A 21194-nucleotide genomic window follows, 5' to 3' on the forward strand; every position below is an offset into this window, starting at 1 on the left:
TTGTGTTTTTCCTTCCTTTCTTTTTTCTGAGGGAGTGAACATAGCTACAGGACTACAGGACACTGTGGTGGTGCAGTAGTTAAGGCGCAAGGCTTAAGGTTGGAATTTCAAGCCCATCAACGTGAAATGACTCACTGGGAGAAAGGCCTAGTGGGATGCTCCCATAAAGACTGACAGGCTAGGAAACTCTAGGAGACAGTTCTACTGGGTCACGCACAGTCACTATGAGAATCAACTCAATGGTACGCAACAGTATAATGGCAAAAATGAAGTTAGGTGACACTCGTCATTCGCCCACCAAAGGTCATGGAAAATGTGTATCATGAAAAAAAAAAAACAATGCAAAAATTGGAAACTAGCTTTTCACTCCAAATAAACTCATACTAATTTATTATAACATGTCTGGACAGGACCTAAACACTACAAAAGGCAAGACATTAGTTTGAAAAGAAATTCTATCAGAGCAGCATGACTTCTATGAAAATTGACGCAAGTTTCTTGGGACAATGTATCAAAGAAATCAGTAGCTTATAAGTGAATCACTATTTATTTATTTATTGGGATAACTCTTTTTTTCATTTTTAATACGGGAACATTTATTGCACAACTAAATGTTGAAATCCTTAGGATGAACTTGACGCTGCAACCGCTGCCCTCTTGGGTTGTTCCCCCATGGAATCCACGCCTGAAGCTGCGGTAGACAATTTTCAGGTGGCTCATTCGACCAGTACCGGTGGTATTTCGTCTTTTAGCCTTGGCACTCCAGTTATACTTTCTCTTGCGCTTGGCTGGGCAACCACACTTGCCACCGGTCGACTTCTGGAGATGGCAGGCCTTGGAGCCACAGCGGTGGCACAGGGTGTGCGTCATATTGCAACGTTTTCTGAAGGATGACGTTCCCTTGTCATTTTGCTTCTGTGGCCAAGACCAAAGAGAGAATAACTCTTTTTAAAAAAAATCATTTTATTGGGGGCTCATACAATTCTTATCACAATCCATACATACATCCATTGTGTCAAACACATTGGTATATTTACATACATCCATTCTGTCGAGCACATGGGTACATTTGTTGCCATCATCATTCTCAAAACATTTACCTTCTACTTGAGCCCTTAATATGAGCTCCTTATATTTTCCCATCCCTCTACACTACCCCCTCCCTCATGAACCCTTCCTAATTAATAAATTATTATTATGTTATATCCTACACTGTCTGACGTCTCCCTTCACCCATTTTTCTGTTGTCCACCCCCAGGGAGAAGGTTATATGCAGATCCTTGTAACTGGTTCCCCCTTTCTACCCCAATAACTCTTTTTTTAAAGGACGAGATGGTATTAGAAACAAAGCCCACAGAAGCAGCCCATTGACATACATTTAAAAAAAAATCTTTTTTTGGTTGTTTTTTAAAATCATTTTATTAGGGCTCATACAACTCCTTTTACAATCCGTAAATACATCATTGGTGTCCAGCACATTTGTATATATGCTGCCATCCATCATCATTCTCAAAACAGCCACTCTCCACCTGAGCCCCTGGCATCAGCTCATTTTCTCCTCCCTCCCTGCTTCCCCCTCCCCCTGAACCCTTGATAATTTATAAATAATAATTATTTTTTGGTTGTTTTTGTTTTGAATCATTTTATTGGCAGCTCAATACAATTCTTATCATAATCCACACATCCATCAATTATATTAAGCACATTTGTACATTCATTGCCTTCATCATAAAAAGTCTTTTTATTGGGAGCTCTTACAGATAGTCTAACAATCCATACTTCAATTAGCTCAAGCCTAATTGTCTAATTGCTGCCAACATCATTTTCACGTTTTCTGCCTTCTTGAAGTCTTTGATATTAGCTCCCCTTTATCCCTTTCCTCCCTTATTATTATAATAATAATTATTCTTTAATCACTTTATTGGGGCTCTTAAAGCTCTTGTTACATTCCATATATCAGTTGTATCAAGCATATTTGTACATATGTTGCCATCATCGTTTCCACTTGAGCCCTTGGTATAGGCTCTTCTTTTCCCTCTATATTATAATTATTATAATCATTATTCTTATTTTTGCTGTATCTTACACCATCCAATGTATTCAGCCACCTACAGTTCTGTTATCCGTTCCCCTTGAGTGGGATTATACAGTCATCATTGCTATCTGTCATCCCCCTCTTCCCGTACCCTCATTACTCCCATTACTATTTCTAAAGGGTTTATCTATCTTTCATGCATTGAATGACCTTAATTATACAAGTGAACATACATAGGTCTCACAAGATTAATGAGGTGAGACTAAGACCAAAATAGTAAAGGGGGAAAATATTAAAGACCTAGAGGATAGTTATGTGTTTCATTTGTTCTATATTGCGCCCTGGATAGATCATCCCTTCCACGTGATCCTTCTGTGAGGTACTGTCCAATTATTGTACAGATGTGTTTGGGGTCACCACTTTGCCTACATTCCTTCACATCAATCTGATTGCTTGTTTTTGAATTTCTAATACCTATTCCCGTCAGCACCTCATGATCACACAGGCTGGTATGCTTCCTTCCATGTAGGCTTTGTTGCTTCCCTGATAGATGGCTGCTTGTTTAACTGCAAGCCTTTAAGTCCTCAGATGCTATATTTTTTAATAGCCGTGCACCATCAACCTTCTTCACCACATTTGCTTATGCACCTATTTTGCCAATAACATCAATTTGTGAGGAAAAATTATTCTTGTCTGTGCTCTAATTGAGGAGCAACAACAGTTAATAGCGGAAACAGTAGCCAACACCATAGACATCTCAATTGTTTAGTTTATTTAATGCTGATCTAAAATTTAAGAAATCTTTCTGCCCCAAACTGTTGTGTCCCAGTCAGCTGTAGACAAGAGCATTGAATTCAGTGGGCATTCTAAATAAATGGAATAGAGATCTTAAAGCATTAAAAAAAAATTGTAACAGGAAATGAAACATGGCCTTACCAGTACAATCAGGAAAACAAAGCACAACCAAAATAATAGCCTCTAAGGTGTGAAAGCGGTAGTCAAAACAAATGTGAACAGCAAAAGCTGTAATGCCATCAGTGTTTTGGATGCTCAAGGTATTTGGCTTGGCTCTCTAGGAGACCCAAGGACAGTAACATCTGCTTACTTATGAGTGTTTTGAGAAAGTTAGCTAAGTCCTTAACAACAACAACAACAAACACTCGGGGGAAACCTTAACCTGCGTCCTTCTCTGTCGTTATCACAATGCACCTGCTCATCAAACCTCTCATCCAGCAAGGACAAAATTGCAAGCAGAGCAGGAGAGGAGTGCTAAGGTGAACTTCCTCTGGAGTCTCTGACCACCGCCAGAAGCCGAGTGGACTTCAGATGGGTGAGGCGGCCTCGCGAGAGAGACTGGGGGGACCCGATTGGCAAGCAGCAAAAAGGAAGTGTGTCCCTAGGGAAGACTGGCTGACTTGCGGGAGCTGGGCGGGGCCGGACCAGGGGCGGGGCCGGGAGGCAGGAGGATCCTGATTGGCTATGGTGGGACCTGGGCGGACCCAGCCGGCCGCGGGGCGGGGCAGGCGGAGAGGCAGGAGGATTCTGATTGGCAGGGGCGGGACCTGGGCGGGCCCAGTCGGCCGCGGGGCGGGGCAGGCGGAATGCGCAGTCACACCGCGCAGGTCTGAACGCGGGGCGCCCGGCGCTGCTCCCTGTGCTTGCTGAAGCCATGGGGCCGACTGCGGAGGCGGGCTCGTCGCTCCTCGGGCTGTGGCTGCTGCTGTGTAGCTGGGGGTGCCCAGGGAGCGCCGAGCCGCGGGCCCCACCGGATAAGATCGGTAGGTGTGAGGGCAGGGGTGCTGGAGTGCCCCCTGCGGTGGGGGGTCGGGGGGTGGGGGTGGGGCGCGGCTGTGGTACGAAACACCCAGGCCCCGCACTCGAAGACGCGGGGTTAGGCCGCAGGTCCCTGCGCGCACAGCGTGCTTTTTCCTCTTGATTCTCTAGGAGGTGCAGGGCCGGTTTTGGTCTCCCAGGGACGGGACTGTGTGTGCGTCGGCGGGCGTGGAGGTAGACCCACCTGAGGAATGGCGTGCACTAGGGGCCGGAGCAGGCCGGCGACTCGCCACCAAGCGTGCCCAGTAGCCTCTGTCTTGGAGACTTGGAGCTTGAGGACACGAGACGGCCTACCTGTATCCCACCTTCTGGGAGAGTAGGCTTCTAGCTTATCGTGGGGCGCTGAACCCTCCCACGGGACGATGACAGGCGCTTGCATGCCCATGCACACACCCATCCTGCCGGTTTCCTTAGATGAGCTCAACCTCTTACCTCTTTCCAGCTCTGCTGAGGTCAGCCATCTCTGAGGTCCCAGGGGTGCCCAGGACCTCTGCCCTGTGACGAATCCAATTTTGCCGAAGGAACCTATCCTTTTGCTGCGCTCAGTAATTTTTCCCCTCTGCCATATTCTCTCCCTGCTCCCTGCTAAAAACAAACACACGAAACCAAAACCTTCAAAAAACTGTTCTGGAACCAACGTATCCACATCCATGAGGGTGAACAATGTAAGGCAAACATGAAGGGTGTTTTATGGGTGCGGGTTAGGCCCAACCCCGTGTGCGCCTCGTTGGGCACAAAGAAAGGAGCGTAGGCTCCTTGTGCTTCATCCACAAAGGGCTGAGAGCCTTTGGGCATCTGGCACTGGAAAGGTTTGATTCACGTCCGTTTATAAAGGAGTCCACCCACTCTTGCGCTGAGCATTGCGCTGATCCGAGCCCTCTGCTCCCCCACATGGTAGATGATAGTCGCTGGTAACCCTCCCCACCCCGCTCCTAGGGAAGGACCTTTCACCAACCCATTGCTGGTTAGAGGGAAAGCAACTCTTGCTGATTTTTTTCTGTTCTCTCCATAGCCATTGTTGGAGCGGGCATCGGCGGCACGTCAGCAGCCTATTACCTGCGACAGAAATTTGGGGGAAGTGTGAAGATTGACCTGTTCGAAAGAGGGGAGGTGGGCGGCCGTTTGGCCACCCTGACCGTGGAGGGCCAAGAATATGAGAGTGGCGGTTCGGTCATCCATCCTTTGAATCTGCATATGAAGCGATTTGTCAAGGACCTGGGTAGGTAATTTTGGATTTAGAAACGAGGCACATCTCTGTATGACCCCTGCGGGGTGGGGGTGGGGGCACTTTGTCAGATGGGAACTGAAACTTTTCCCACCTTTTGCGCTTAGTCTTTTACAGAGAAGTTGCTGGAACTGCCGTCCTCAGTTTCCTGTTAGCAGTTGGTATTGCCTTAGTTAGGAACTGCGCTTCTGTCAGGTGATCCGAGTTATCTGTATCTTCAGTTATCTGGAATTACAGCTGTGGGGGAGGGTGTGGGGACTGTTGCGGATACCTGTTGAAGAATCAACTAGTTAATTCTTTGAGTTGGCTAGGGCCTTAAGGTACTCAATTTATAATGGAGGGAATGAAGAATCCCCACTCCTTGAAGTATCTGAAGTTTTTAATTACTGGGCAGATTGTGAGAGAAATCTGGCAGGTCTCAGCAGGCCCTTTCTTTAGGGACTTAGAATTTTAGCCTCCTTCCAGTTATTTGAAATATCCAGTTAGGTAAACTAGGATCCACATAGGGATAGGCGTGGGCCCCATTTCCCTCAACTGCCTTCCATACGCCCTCTGGACATCTGCTGGGCCTCCCATTCTCCCTGTGAAGGCAGGGGTATAGGAGGCGCAATTCGTGTGACAAAGGTTCACGTCAACATTTTGTGTTTTAATTCAATTAGGCTGGTAGTTGTTGTCCCCGCCCCAGGCTCTTAGTGTTTGCAGATTGCTGTATCTGCAGGATCCCCTGCTCTATTTTCGGGAGAGCCTGCTTTTGGACAGTTAGTGCTAACCACACTGTTCTAAAGATAGAACTCTTTCAATGTGTCTCCTGGGAGGAGGGAAACCCGGACTGTGCTTGCTTCTGAGTGTCCCCTGAACACTTCCAATTACCTTCTTCCGCTCCATCAGCATGCAGACCCCTGACTTGTCTACCCTTTCTCTGTTTTTGCAGGTCTCTCTGCTGCAAAGGACGCTGATAGCCTAACGGGGGTGTATAATGGAGAGAAGCTGGTGTTTGAGGAGAGCCGCTGGTTTATCATTAACATGATTAAACTAGTTTGGCACTATGGATTTCAGTTCCTTCGATTGCATATGTGGGTCGAGGACATACTAGATAAATTCATGAGGTAATTTCTCCCCTTCTATGTAACCAGAACCTTTTAATTTGATGAATTAAATTGTATACCTAGCCAAATTGTAAGATTACTAGGCAAAAAAAAGTTTAAAAAAATCATTTTATTGGGGGCTCGTACAACTCTTATCACAATCCATCCATGCATCCATCCATGCATCCATCCATGCATCCATCCATGCATCCATCCATGCATCCATCCATCCATCCATCCATCCATCCATCCATCCATCCATCCATCCATCGTGTCAAGCACGTTTGTACATTTGTTGCCATCATCATTCTCAAAACATTTGCTTTCTATTTGAGCCCTTGGTATCGTATCAGCTCCCATTTTTTCCCTCCCTCCCTGCCCCTCCTTTTAATTTTTTTTTGTAGACAATATGCAGACTATTTCTCGGAAATTAAAAGGTAAGTTTTTCTTTTTCTTCAGAAAAGATAGCTTATAAATACTTATTTGCATCTAACAGAAATAACTCCTTCTCCACTCTCAGTGAGCTGCTGCTGAGGGTCTTTTTAGAGATGAGGAAAGGGAGGCGCAGAGAGATTTTCAGTGGAAGTTCCCCTAACGTGTCAGTCGTGCAGAGCTGGAGTCTGTACTCAGCGGCTCTCGTCTGGCTGTCTCCCTCATTCTTCTTTTCTTCTTAAAAGAATACAGATGTCTTTCTGTATTTTCTTTATTTTAAAAAATTGTCGATATATGAAAATGCACCGCCTTGGTAACCAAGAAGAATCAAGTACAATAGCTAGTCTAATTTTGAAAAGTGGTAAGTTTTATTTTTTTAAGGTTGTTGGCATAGAACAACAATTTTTATGCCAGTTTGCAATTTTATAGTGCAGGATAAATTCAGCTTGTAAATGCTCATCATATTTCATATAGGTACTGTTTCAACTTATAATAGAATTGTTAAAAAGGTAACATTACATACCATCTTACCAAATATTAAATGGAACAAATAAAGGATGGAGCAGTGCATATATACTTTTGTTTCTATAATTTATAGTATAGATTTCTTTTTTTTTAAACCATCATTCTTAGGGCAGTTCCTTGGATGCCTTTCTTCAAGGTCCAGCTCCGGTGGATACTGCTTTTAAGTGAGTCAGTCATTCCTTGGCTAATACACCATGCAGTTACTGAGTGCTGCCTTAGGCCCTGAGAGTAGGGGACCCAGAACTTGTCCCTGCTCTGAAAGAACCTGCATTGTAGTGGAGAAGTAGGCAACAACAAATAACAAGAACATATTTGGAATTTGTATGGAGATAGGCTAGTCGCCTTTTATTTTTAAGGTGAAAATATGCTTAACAAAAATATAAGCCCATCTCAACGTTGTCTATGTTTAATTCTGTGACATCGATGGCAATTTTTTTTAGTCATTTCTTGCTGTAATATTCACGGATCTCACATGATTACATGCTTCAAGTTGTTTAACTCTTCCCTTGCTGCCCTTTTCTAAATCATTCTGTCGTCATGAGCATCAACTTTCTGTCCCTTAAAGAGACACTCCCTCTTCCTCCTACCCCTGGTAACCACTTAGAGTTTTGGTTTCTTTCGGCTTGCTTATTTCATTTCAGCGAGCTCACACAGTACTGCTCTTTGGTGACGGACAGATTTCTCTCAGCATGGTGTTCTCCAGGTTCGCCCGTGTTGCAGCATGCAGTGGGACTGTTTGTACCACATGTTGCTCATCCTTTCATCTGTGGCTGGGCATTTGGGTTGTTTCCATCCTTTGGCTCCCGTGCAAAGGAAGTGCTGATGGTTGGTAGACAGGCTTTGGACTTGCCTTTACGTCTTTTGAGTACATTCATAGACTATAGTTCACTGATCAGTTTTCTGAGGCAATGCCAAATGTTTTCCACGGTGATGATGCCATTTTATGCTCCCAACCCCAGTGGAGGAAGGCATATCCCTAGGAGTGGATGATTGTTTTATGTTTAAACAGTGACTTTTTCATTTTGCCACTCCACCAGCCTACATGTGTTGATTTTGGCTTTCTGGTCCTCGCAGGGGTGAAGGAGCCCCGGTAGTGTAGACCAGCAGTTCAAGACCACCAGTTGCTCCTTGGGCGAAAGATGAGACTTTCTACTCCCATAAAAAGTGTAGGAGGAGGCACCAGAAACCCATTGGGGCAATTCTATTTGTCACTGGGGTCGCATTGAGTTGGAATGGATTTTGATGACAGGGAGGAAGAGAGTGAGGGTGGAGTGGTGTCTTTTGGGGGGCTTGATTTGCATCTCCCAAACAGCAGATGCAGCCCTGGGGCCTTACTGGGCTACTGGTTGGGCTGCTAACTGCCAGGCTGTCTGTGAGAGAGAGAGGTACAGCTTTCTGCTCCTGGTAACCCATTGGCGCAGTTTCACCTTCTTCTGTAGGGACACAGGGAGGCAGAATTGACTTGAAGGCAGTGAGTTTGGATTTTTATCTTTTTCTTTAAATGGCTAATGGAGATAAGCATCTTTTTAGGCACTTGCTGGTCACTTGTATTTCTTCTTGGGTAAAATGTTTATTCAAGTCCTTTGCCCAGTTTTTGATTGGGTTGTCTCTTTGTACGTTGTAGGAGTTCTTTATGTGTTCTGGATGTTAAACGCTGATCTAATACACGATTCTTGGCACTCTTTTGCTTTTAGAGAGCAATAATCAAACTTTGTGGAATGAATATCCCCTGTCCATTTCTGACACTTGATTTTATAACACTGATCTTTATGCTGTTCATGGGGCTGCCCATTGTATGTTTGAACTTCTTTCAGTAAATCAAGAACTCTGAGAGAAGGCTGTTGTTCCACTGGTATGTACCTGCTAGTGTGTAAAGTTTGGGAAATATTGCCGGACGGTCAAAAGAGCTGCCTTTCCAGTCTGCTGCTGTCCTGTGACCGCCTTCTCTGAACTTGGCAGTGAGTGGGGGCAATGCCCGAGGGAGTCTTCACCCTTTCCCCTGGTTGCAGCCAGCCTGCGGTCTGTTTGATTGGTGCTCATGCTGGACTGATTTTAAAATACTTTTAATATCACACCATGTTACGATATTACTGGAATGTAACTGAAACCTCAGGTTGTCCAAGAGGAATCTGGAACCAGTCATTCCCCTGCATTTTAATGAAAGCAGTTGTCCTCAACCCAGGCTGCACATTAGAAGCCCGTGGGGAGATTAAAAAAATATATATATATATTTATATATATGAATGCTTAGCTCCTAGGTCGTTTTGTTTCATTGTCCCAGGGTAGAACTACGATATGACTCACATTTTCACTCTTCTGTTCGATTCTGCTTAGGCAGCACATCTTCCTCTGACCCAAGACACCTGGAGCTAGGTCCGATTTCACAAGTGAAAGCAGACTTCAGACGTTCCCGTGTCACCTGCACTTTTGGCCTGCTGCTTACAAATGCAGCAGTTCCCTCCACCCTCCTAGAAGTCCTAGACACTCCTCCCGTCTGACCTGCTGGCTCTACTAGTCCTTTGAGTTTGTTAGAACAGCTAACAATTCATGACAAGTATGATTATAAGTTATAGACACAAGATGACTGTAGATACAAAGATGCGTATAGATTATAGATATTCAGACCTCTGTAGGGAAGGACTGGATGGGCTCCCGATGCAGTCTCTAGCTGAAAGGGGGTGTGTCACCTTATTAGATCAGGTGTTTTTCGCTAAGCAGGGAGCCCATGGGGCTTCTCGGTATAGGTCAGCGGTTCCCAACCTGTGGGTTGCAAGACTCTTTCAGAGGGGCCACCCGATTCATGACAGTAGCAAAATTACAGTTAGGAAGTAGCAATGAAAATAATATTATGGTTGGGAGGTCACCACAACATGAGGAACTGTATGAAAGGGCCAAGGCATTAGGAAGGTTGAGAACCACTGATCTAGGTCCTTTACTTGAGCCTCATTGTCTAGGCATAATTGATTGAAACATGATGCCCTTCCATCTTCCATTCAGTTGATAACAGACCAAATGATAGTCTTTCTAGTTCAGCATCCACTCATTAGTACAAACTCTTGAAGTCTAAGGGATAACCTCACTTGTCCAGAACATTTTTTAAAATTGGAGTTTGTTCTCGTTATTCTTAGCAACCAAGGATAAGATCACATTGATCCGAGTAAAGTTCAGCTCTTGGCCTCACACGCATGCGCTGCTGCTGTCTGGCATTTGCACTGCTCTTACCTGCGCCTGACCGCTCCCCACTTGCTTGTCTGCAGCCTGTGTGTTGTCACAGAGAAGGCCTTCCTGGACCACTCAGACATATTTTGGTCCCATCCTGTACAGAATTTCAACCCGCCCACCCCAGGCACTCCCAGTCTTCATTCTCGGATTTACTGTCTCCCCTAGGAATGATTCTCCTTTATTTGGTTACGTACTTTATTTGCATCTGATCATGTTGGTTGTTTCCCTTGCCTGGAGCATAAAGCTTTTTGAGGGCAGGAGTTTTCTTTAGTCTTGAGTTGACCTCTATATCATCTGTTCCTTGAACGGGTGTAGGTGTTCCATGCGTGTGGATGAATAAATAGAATGCACTGGCAACTGTTAATGGTTTATACAGCGGTTCTCAACCTTCCTCATGCTGCAACCTTTTTCATACAGTTCCTCGTGTGGTGGGAAACCCCCAACCATAAAACTATTGCCACTGTTATGAATCAGGTCACCCCTGTGAAACGGCCGGGCCGTTCAATCTCCCCCAGGGGTCATGACCCACAGGTTGAGAACCACTGGTTTATACAAATAGAACTCAAGAAGGAAAATTCTATATAAGCAGAAACTACTAGTTGTAAATTTGGCTTAATAATACTCTACTGCAACTAGTATCGTAAAAATGTGTGAGTGCACACTTTGTATACGGTACAGATAGCGATTGCTGCGACTGGCCCTCTGTGAAGCCTCAGGAGCCTTGAGGGAGTGAGACTGGTGGGCCCCCGGATGGGAACTAAGTTTTCCATGGTACCCTTGAATAGGTTACTCAGTGGGCTCCTATTTTATTGTAGTCATGCTTAGCAGGAGATTATGCTTCCTTTCATGGGAAAGAAGCCAGTGTCTTTACCTTCCATCTGCCAATCGCCGCTGTAAGCGAAATGATGTCGTTGGAAGGAGTGAATTTTTTTTTTTACATTTTATTAGGGGCACATACAACTCTTATCACAATCCATACATATACATACATCAATTGTATAAAGCACATCCGCACATTCCGTGCCACAATCATTCTCAAAGCATTTGCTCTCTACTTAAGCCCTTTGCATCAGGTCCTCTTTTTTTTTTCCCCTCCCTCCCCACTCCTCCCTCCCTCGTGCCCTTGGTAATTTATACATCGTTATTTTGTCATATCTTGCCCTATCCAGAGTCTCCCTTCACCCCTTCTCTGCCGTCCATCTCCCAGGAAGGAGGTCACTTGTGGATCCTTGTAATCAGTTCCCCATTTCCAACCCACTCACCCTCCACTCTCCCAGCATCGCCCCTCACACCCTTGGTCCTGAAGGTATCATCCACCCTGGATTCCCTGTACCTCCAGCCCCCATATGCACCAGTGTACAACCTTTGCCCTATCCAGCCCTGCAAGGTAGAATTCGGATCATGGTAGTTGGGGGGAGGAAGCATCCAGGATCTGGGGAAAGCTGTGTTCTTCATCAGTACTACATCGCACCCTCTCCTAAACTCCTCTATGAGGGGATCTCCAGTGGCCGACACTTGAGCCTTCGGTCTCCACTCTGCTCATCCCCCTTCATTCAATATGGTATATATATACACACACACACAAACATATATATATCTTTTTTTTTTTTTTGCATGATGCCTTATACCTGGTCCCTTTGGCACCTCGTGATCGCACAGGCTGGTGTGCTTCTTCCATGTGGGCTTTATTGCTTCTGAGCTAGATGGCCGCTTGTTCACCTTCAAGCCTTTAAGACCCCAGACACTATCTCTTTTGATAGCCGGGCACCATTAGCTTTCTTCACCACATTTGTCTTCAGCGATCCTATCATGGAGGTGTGCAGTCAATGATAGGATTTTTTTGTTCTTTGATGCCTGATAACTGATCCCTTCGGGACCACTTGATCACACAGGCTGGTGTGTTCTTCCATGTGGGCTTTGTTGCTTCTGAGCTAGATGGCCGCTTGTTTATCTTCAAGCCTTTAAGACCCCAGTCACTATCTCTTTTGATAGCCAGGCACCACCAGCTTTCTTCACATTTACTTGTTCACCCGCTTTGGCTTCAGCAGTGGTGTCGGGAGAGTGAGCATCATAGAGTGCCAATTTAATAAAATAAAGTATTCATGCATTGAGGGAGTACTTGAGTAGAGGCCCAAGGTAGAAGGAGTGATTTTTGCATTCTCAATTTTAACACTGATATTTCACAATTTTCATACAGAACTTCATTCAACATTTTTATTCTATTGAATATGACCTAGTAATTTACGTAGACAATATTGAATGTATTGGGGGCGGAGGGATTTAGGGAATTGATGGAAAAATGGAACTGAAAGATACTGAAATTTTTGCATGAACTTTTTGAAGCTCTCCGTAGATAGTATTGAGTTTATTCTGAGAGAAGAAGCTTGCAGTAAACTCCTCTCATGATCTCTTGGTGCTACAGCGATGTCCTCCTTAGCCACTTAGCTCTTCTGTCATTTTATTTACTTGGCTGTGCTTGTGCCTTGTCACTTGCCCCGAACTGTAAGCTCCTTCAGGGAAAGGAAACCATACTTACCTTTTTCATCTCTGTATCACTCGTAACGTCAGGAACAACTGTCTTTGGATTTACCACGTGAAACAATTTGTGCAAACTTTCTTTAAATCCATAAAGGAAACCTCGATTTCCTTCAGCACCCAAAGTGTTCCTTTACATTGTGTCAGTTAATATGAGGGGTTCCCCCCAAAAACAGAACACAGCTCTGCTGAGTGGAGCTTTTGTAGTATGCATTTTTCCCCTGGGCAAGCTTAGAGCAACTTGCTCTGAGTTAGTGTACCCAGGGCATCCTGTGGGAAGGTTCTCTCTGGTCACAGTGAATATTTTTTGTAAAAGCAGTTTTGCTTGAACCTCGTTTTTTGTGATTTTTTTTTTTTTTTTTTTGAGAACAGTGTGTGGCTGTGAAATTTTGCTTCCTGCTCAGGAAAAATGCTGCAGAAACTCTTATGATGTTGAACAGTGCTTTTAAGGACATCACTATGGGAAAAACTCAAGTGGTATTCTCATTTTTTAAAAAGGTGAAATGTTGATTGATGACAAACCTTGTACTGGATGTCTGTCAACTTCCCTTATGGACAAAAATGTTGACAAAACTTGTACACTTGTGCTCGAAGACTGATGAAGGACCATTGAAGAGACGGGGAAGTTATCTGGGCTATCTTGGAGCTCCAGTCAGTGAATTTTACCAGAAGATTTGGGAACGAGAAGGGTTGCAGTGAGATTTGTGCCTCAGGTTCTGACTGACCAGGAAAAAGATCGTGGTGTGGAAACACACTGGGCTGTGAAAGAACAGCTCCGAAGTGACCCAGACTTTTTCCTCAAGGTCATTACAGGTGAGGAGACAGTGCTGTCTTTACGACCCCCGAAACCAAACATCAATGAAGCCAATGGAAGACACCATCGTCACCTCGCCCCTCAAAAAACCTCATCATATGAAATCAAAGATCAAGACAATGCTTATTTGTTTTCTTTATTGAGGGGGATAGTGCATTTGGAGTTCATTCCACCAGGTCAGACTGTTCATCAAACTTTTTATTTAGGTCAGTGATTCTCAACCTTCGTTTTGCCGTGACCCTTTAATACAGTTCCTCAGGTTGTGGTGACCCCCTCCCCAACCATAAGATTATTATCGTTGCTACTTCATCAATGTAACTTTGCTACTGTTGTGAATCAGGTGACCCTCATGAAAGGGTCATTCAACCTTCAAAGGGGTTGTGACCCACAGGTTGAGAACCGCTGATTTAGTGGTTCTGAAAAGATTGCATAACTGACAAAAAGGCCTGATTTGTGGCTGACGGGGGATCTTAGCACGCTGGTTTTTGGCAAAAAACAGCATGCCTCTCTTGCCCCACACCACTTGACTCACCTGCCCTCGTTTTGTGTCTGCAAATGAAGAGGGACATGAAAGGACGATTTGATGACATAGAAGAGGTGAAGAAAAAACGAGGGAGGTGCAGTCAGCTCTCCAGACAGATGTTTGAAAAATGTTTCCAAGAATGGAATCGCAGACTTAACAAATGTATTAAGAGTACTTTGAAGGTGATTAGATTGTTTTGTAAAAAAAATTTAAATACATAATTTTGAAAAAAATCCTTTTTTTTAATGGGTACCCCCTCGTATTTCAATATAGAGTAGTGTTTTGGGTGCTGAAGGGGTGGCATGGGACTTTTGACATTGATATCACTGTGGGCTGGGAAGTTGAGCAGAGCTTTTCAGAGGAGGCAGGACTTCCCCTTTTTTCTAAAAACATCGAGGTTTTCTGGGGCCAGGATGTTTCCGTTGGAGGGAATACTGCATGCAGTGGTGGGGAGATAGATAACAGAGTGCACATTGAGAAAACAGTGAGTGGTTTGGTTTTCTCAAGTGTAGGCTTTGAGCGCACCTGTGGTGGGGAGGCAGAGGGGGCACCTTGGACTTGAACTTTAAATTTGCTATGTGATTTCTGGACAAATTCTTTTTACCTCTTCTGCTTTGTTTTTCTTTATGGGCCCCTAGAGCAGGGAGTTAGCCTTTGAAATCCCATGATTCTTTCTTTAAAAGTCAGGCTAACTGATGTAAATTTTATTTAATATGCAACTATAAATCCAGATTTTTTAAAAAAAATAAGTGAATGGCAAGGTATTTTGTGGTTTTGAAGAAATCTACATGTGTTTCAAAGAAAAAGAGCCTATTGTTGAAAGGAAACTAGACTAGCAGCAGTTAGATCAGTTACCGATTTTAACCTTGTGAGTGAGCAGAGTAACAGATGTTAGGAAGATGGTGGAGCTTTGCTACTGGCCCATGAGGGAAAGGGCAGGGAGCCATGAGGGCACGGGGGGTGGCAAGTTAGAGTAGGTAGGGGCTGGGGCTTGGTAGAGAGAGATTGGAGCTGGTGGTAAGAGAGATTTTGGTTTTCGACACGTCTAAGTGCTTCTGGATTATATGGGCAATGATTGCAAGGGCTTTAAAGGCATTCCCGGGGATGATTTGATCGCAGCCAAGGAAATGTGCGTACCACAGACAACGCACCGCGAAAAATGGAGGGGAGAGAGGACCAAAGCTCCCAGAAAACCTGGGAAAGATTTTACTCAATAGCATAACTCAGCTGGGTGTCTTACGTGATGAGCGGAAGCTCATTAAAAGGAAATAAGGAAGTTAGCATGGTTCTTGTGCTCCCATATCCCTTCTCCACGCTCCTTCCATTTTGTTTGGTGTCTAATGGCCGCATCTCTTCTTTTGAAAAAGGATCTACCGCTACCAATCTCATGACTACGCCTTCAGCAGTGTAGAGAAGCTAATGCATGCTCTAGGAGGAGACAACTTCCTGCGAATGCTTAACGGGACCCTTCTGGAAACCCTGGAGAAAGCAGGCTTCTCTGAAAAATTCCTCAATGAAATTGTTGCTCCTGTCATGAGGGTTAATTATGGGCAAAACCTGAGTATCAACGGCTTTGTGGGTAAGCTGGGCAACAGTAAGGGGCATTACTTCACCAAGGGGCTTGCCTGAGGCTAGAGTTGGAGAAGGCACCTTTCTCTGTGAGACTTCAGAAGTTATTGGCAACATTGTAGATATGAGTTTTTATAGGGAGAGTGCTTTTAGCTTTCCTGAGGTCAGTGGTTTTTAACTCCCGGGTGAGGTGGGGCATTTGGCAGTAGCTGAAAACATTTGGAACAGAACTTACAGAACAGACTTCCTTAGGAAGAGAGTGGGGTGGAGGGTCCTCTAGAAAACCAGAATTAAAGCACGTCTTTGGTTGTCACACTGTGTGAGAGGAGAGGTCTCTTGGCAAATGTCAATAGCACCAAGCTTGAGAAAGCAAGCATTCAATTTTCAGAGGTAGCTGACCCTCTGAACATGAAGAACTACTGATTAGAGGTGTCGTTGGGCTGCTGCTCCCAAACAGTGAATGGAAATGTAAGTGAAACGTACTCAATCAAATTGATCTTTGGATGAAAATCCATGGCTGATCTGACATGGTAAGATCATTTCTGTTATGACTGGTAATATATGATTTAGCCAATATGATTGATTACAGTCACGGTGAACTTTTTGTTCTACCTGTGATTTTGCTTGGTGTGACTCAATTTTTCCCGGTATTGGTGGGTGGAGGACTTCAAGGGTGTGTAACCTGTGCAAAGAGTCTTGTGCTAAGACGTATCTCTACCCCTCTCCCCTCGTTTGGTTTAATGGCCTTTTGCAACTATCTTTGAAATTCTTAATTATTGAATAAGGGGCTCTGTATTTTCATTTTGCACCGGACCCCTTAAATGATGTAACCAGTCTTAATCAGGTGTTTTCATTAAAGTGTTATCCAGGCCAACTTGCATTTGTCCTGGTAAGCTGAACAACTAACTCACTGCAGAAGAGAGTGAGGATAGAAGGTCTCTTACAAAGTCAAAATCAAAGCATACCTTTTTCTCCCACTGTTAGGGGCAGTGTCACTGTGTGGTGTGGAGTCTGGCCTTTGGGCAGTAGAAGGTGGCAATAAACTTGTTTGCTCGGGGCTCCTTCAGGCTTCCAAAGGCAATCTTATACCGGGCTCAGTAATGAACATCGTGGAGAAAACAAAGACCAAGCGCACAGGTGAGCGTGAGAACAGGGAGAAGAGAAACCCCATCTCTGCCATCTCCCGCTTGCTCCTCCAATGAGACATCTCCAAGTTGACCGTGTCATACCATGTAGAAACGTCCCCAAGTGATGCTCAAGGACATTAATAGCCTGACTCTTGGGATTTGAGAATATCCTGCTAAGTAAAAAACTCCTGATTTTGTACTTGTGGAGGAGACCTTATTTTCATCTTGAGTGGGCAGTGATAAAAATACAAGGCACCATTATCTTAAGCATTCCTTTGAGTGATGGGACTATTTGCCTACAAGTTTTAGCGGTCTAAAGGCCAGTGTGTTAGAAACGCTAACGTGTGCGCTTCCTCGTTCCTTCTAGGAGGCCCCGCTAAGATGTATGAAGTGGTCTACCAAACCGGATCTGAAGTCCACTCAGGCTTCTATGACATCGTCTTAGTGGCCACTCCATTGAATCGAAAAATGTCCAATATAACCTTTCTCAACTTTGATCCTGCAGTCGAGGAATTCCATCAGGACTACAAACACATCGTGACAACTTTAGTTAAGGGAGAACTGAATACAACGATCTTCAGCGCTCGACCCTTAAATAAATTTGATCTCACTGCAGTCCTAACCACTGATAATTCAGATTTGTTCATTAACAGCATCGGCATTGTGTCCCCTGTAAGAGAACAGGACACGCCTGAGCCAACAACAGATGGGACACATGTTTGGAAGATTTTCTCCGCAGACACGCTTACTAAAAGGCAAATTTTAAAGCTGTTTCTGTCCTATGATTATGCGGTGAAAAAGCCATGGCTCGCATATCCTCAGTATAAGCCTCCGGAGAAATGCCCGTCCATCGTCCTCCACGATCATCTCTACTATCTCAACGGCATCGAGTGTGCGGCCAGTGCCATGGAAATGAGTGCCATTGGAGCCCACAACGCTGCTCTGCTGGCCTATCACCGCTGGAACGGGCACACACACATGGTTGACCAGGAAGACTTACATGAAAAGCTTAAAACCGAACTGTGAGTCATGCAGCTCTTGGTCCCTTTCTAGTCCAATGGATTACCCTTGGCAAAGAGATGATAACAAAATCTGAGCAGAGATGCCTTCAGACCAGATACTTGGCCGCTATCATTGTTTAACAAAAGGAATCCTTTGGGGCCATGAGGAAATACAAGGTTTTAATGAAGCAGGGAGGCATAGTGCTCTCTACACAATTTCCTCACTGCTCTTGCAGGCTCCACACGCAGTGTTTTTCAAATGTCTGATTGTAAGAATGGCCTGGGCTTTGTTAAAAACACACCTTCCCAAACTCCTTGGTGACGATTCAGTAGGTTTCAGGGTATGGGCTGGGCTTTTGAATCAGGTTGTAGAACATTTTTGAGAATGGTCTTTACAGCTGGACATGATCTTCAGTCAGATCAAAACTACAGATCCTTTTTTTGACCTTCAATCACTTGTTTTATTAGAGGTGAAATTTAGAAGTCTTAGATGCCATACAAAAGTCTGAAGTGAAAAATCTGAGTTATTGATTTAAGAAATTGGAATTTTATTGCCAAACCTAAACCTGAGCTTTAAAAACAGATAGGTACTCATTACTGGAGATTCTGACTTCATGCACTGAGGATAGGGCCTTTCCATTGATTTTTAAAGTTCTAATGTACAGCCAGGATTGAGAATGTTCCATCTAAAAATTCGACAGTGGAATTTAGCAGCATTCGACAGGTAGGTCAATTAAAAGTAAAATATTTCCTATACAAGGAGTTAAAATGTCTACAATGGCATTTCAGTACCATAGAAGTCCTAAGAGACCTATTTCATTAGCAAAGCAGATTCTTTTTGCAAAGAATTTCTCCCAGTAAGAGCTTTAGTAGTAATCTTGAGTCAGTAGTAATGGCAAAGGCAACTTAACTCTAGTTGGTGGAGTGGGCTATTTGGAACGCATCAAACTTCACCAAATCATGCTCAAAGTATTAAAGATTTGTTTTAAAGCTAGTGTTAAGATGCCCTGGTGGCATACATATTGGGCTGCTAACCACGGCCCAGCAGTTAGAAGCTACCAGCCGCTTCGAGGGAGGATGATGAAGCTTCCTCTTCCCTTAAAGGCTTACAACCTTGGAAACAAGCCCACAGGGGCCGTTCTACTCTGTCCTACTGGGTCTCTCACTATGTGTTGCCATGACTCCATGGTTTGGTACAGTGAGTGTGGCATTCTGAATGAGAAATTGGTTGCTATGACACCCATTTAGGGCACTAGTCTTTAATTGTGGATGCTCACCGGAATCATCTGCAGAACTGCTGCATCCTCCCATGATTGTAGGGAAATTTAGTTCTACAGCTACAGGCAGTCCCTGGTTACGAACCAGGTCAGTTCCTAAGTGTGCCTTTAAGTCAAACTGTAATTCAGAACCAGGTGCATTTAATTCTTATTTAGCCTTTAATGCAGGAGAAAGCTACACATGAAGGTGTTCTTATGAATTTGTTGCAAGCAGGGATTCGTTGAATCATTTCAAAGTGAGGACAAATTTACCTAACATCAAGGGCCATTAAAGGACAAGTACGAGTGATTAATAAATCAGAAGTCTGTATGCATTGAGCATGAATGATAGTTACCAGACATAACAAGCAAAAGATTCTACGTTACAATACTAAATGCAACCAAGTTAGCAAGCACCATTAAAAAAAAAAAAGAGGTCCTCCTGATAGGAGTTATTTTTAGCAAAAAGGTGTAAGTGAACATCGTGTAGTGAAAATTATTTCTTACTTAGTTCAATTGTGAAAGTATGCTGATAAAACTGCCAAAGTAATTGGTACCGAGGCAGCAATTAAATTCCTGCTTAAGGGCAGCTTCTTCTAATTTTATTCTCAACAAATATGTTGAGGCATTCATATTTTTGTCTTGTGGTTTTAATGAGGATTATTGTGTATCCTTAGAGTTTGGCAAGTGACGATATTAAAACTAGCCACCAACCAAACCCACTGCTGGTTGTGTTCATTCAGTTCTCGTGATCCTACAGGAGACCTGGTCGGTCCATTGTTTGTGAGGCTCAATTTGAATCTTGATGGACCTTTGACCTTGTGGTTGGCAGCCCAATGCTTTGCCCACCGCACCACCAGGGTTCTTTGATATGTAGGGCAATTTCGAACGATGGGAAATATTTTTACTTAGAATGCCAACGTTATTGGTGTTATCAAATCTGTACCTTTTCCACCCTTAACTAGCTTTGTCAGAGGAAAACAGGCATATATATTAGTCCTATTCAATTTTAATCCAAACCCAATGCCTTTAAGTCATTCTGACTTTAACTTTAAGGGCAGAGTAGAATAGCCTCCAGGTTTCCCCAGGTTGTGAATCTGATGGAAGTAGACTGCCCATTTCTCCCAAGCGTTTTGACCACTGTGACTGTCACTAGGCACTTAATACAGTATTCAAAGAATTTTGGGAGAATTAATCAGAATCTGTTACTACCACAGACCTCTAATCCTTTTCCTAAGAGAGACTTGTGAAAATCATGCCAGGGCTGAAGGAAAGCCATCTTCTCCTGGAGTGGTTCAACCTGACCCGGCATCAGACTCACCTGCAGAGCTTGTTGAACCACTGTTGGAAGACCTCACTATTCAGTAGGCTTGGAGTGGGACCAAGTTAAAATGGTCCCAGGTGATGCTGCTAGTTTAGAAACTGTATTTAAAGAACCACTGCTCTATTAAGTAAACCTTATGTGGCTGCAAAAATGCAAGTCTATCAACATCAATGAAGATTAAACAAAAGAAAATCCCTGAAAAATGGAGACTTCACACTGGTCTTTATTTTGAACCTTCCAGTTTTTCTGCACACCCTTCTTTAAATGGAAAGTATCATTCGAGAGACTCCATCCCCTACAATTTTTACGAGATCACAGAAATAGGCCTAAGCACTCATTGAAGTTTTCTAAAGATATGTTTATAAATACAACCATCTGTAACAACTCCTCAGTTATCAATCTGGTGAGCCGTAAAACGATTGAACGCGGTGAATACATGGTGGGTTGCAGTTTCCCTATTCTGTCTACAAAGAACATCCGCTGGAATGTTTTCCTCTGGGATAAATCCCATTTCTATGACTCTTAAATTTTCTCCTAAATCACATTCAAAATAAAGAACTACATCATTAGCTGCTTGTGTCTTATTGCTCTTAGGCTTCAAATGTAGATGTATTTGGAAAAGTCATTAGAATAGTTACTATTCTAAGCCTCTAAAGTTTGAGAATATTTCAGAACTTGTGTTTTCAGC

General features: G+C 43.9%; 1 protein-coding gene and 1 pseudogene across 1 annotated transcript; one reads left to right on the top strand and one right to left on the bottom strand.

Moving 5' to 3' along the window:
* Nucleotides 1-596: 596 nt before the first annotated feature.
* On the bottom strand, nt 597-3706 carry LOC142431015 (large ribosomal subunit protein eL37-like; annotated as a pseudogene).
* PCYOX1 (prenylcysteine oxidase 1) lies at nt 3641-21075 on the top strand. The gene is made up of 6 exons (XM_075535826.1): nt 3641-3813; nt 4881-5087; nt 6025-6199; nt 15597-15808; nt 16783-16935; nt 17293-21075. The coding sequence occupies exons 1-6, from the start codon at nt 3705-3707 to the stop codon at nt 17949-17951; spliced, it is 1515 nt and encodes a 504-aa protein (XP_075391941.1). The 5' UTR covers nt 3641-3704; the 3' UTR covers nt 17952-21075.
* The last annotated feature ends 119 nt before the right edge of the window (nt 21076-21194 follow it).

This window comes from Tenrec ecaudatus, chromosome 17 (genome assembly GCF_050624435.1).
Source record: "Tenrec ecaudatus isolate mTenEca1 chromosome 17, mTenEca1.hap1, whole genome shotgun sequence".
Classification (NCBI taxonomy): Eukaryota; Metazoa; Chordata; class Mammalia; order Afrosoricida; family Tenrecidae; genus Tenrec; species Tenrec ecaudatus.

What these genes read in the sequence shown, in the direction of transcription:
- PCYOX1 (XM_075535826.1), top strand. Translation starts at nt 3,705, where the DNA reads ATGGGGCCGACTGCGGAGGCGGGCTCGTCGCTCCTCGGGCTGTGGCTG. An exon ending in GGCCCCACCGGATAAGATCG is followed by an intron (nt 3,814 to 4,880) that starts GTAGGTGTGAGG and finishes TTCTCTCCATAG; the next exon opens with CCATTGTTGGAGCGGGCATC. An exon ending in AACAAAGACCAAGCGCACAG is followed by an intron (nt 16,936 to 17,292) that starts GTGAGCGTGAGA and finishes CGTTCCTTCTAG; the next exon opens with GAGGCCCCGCTAAGATGTAT.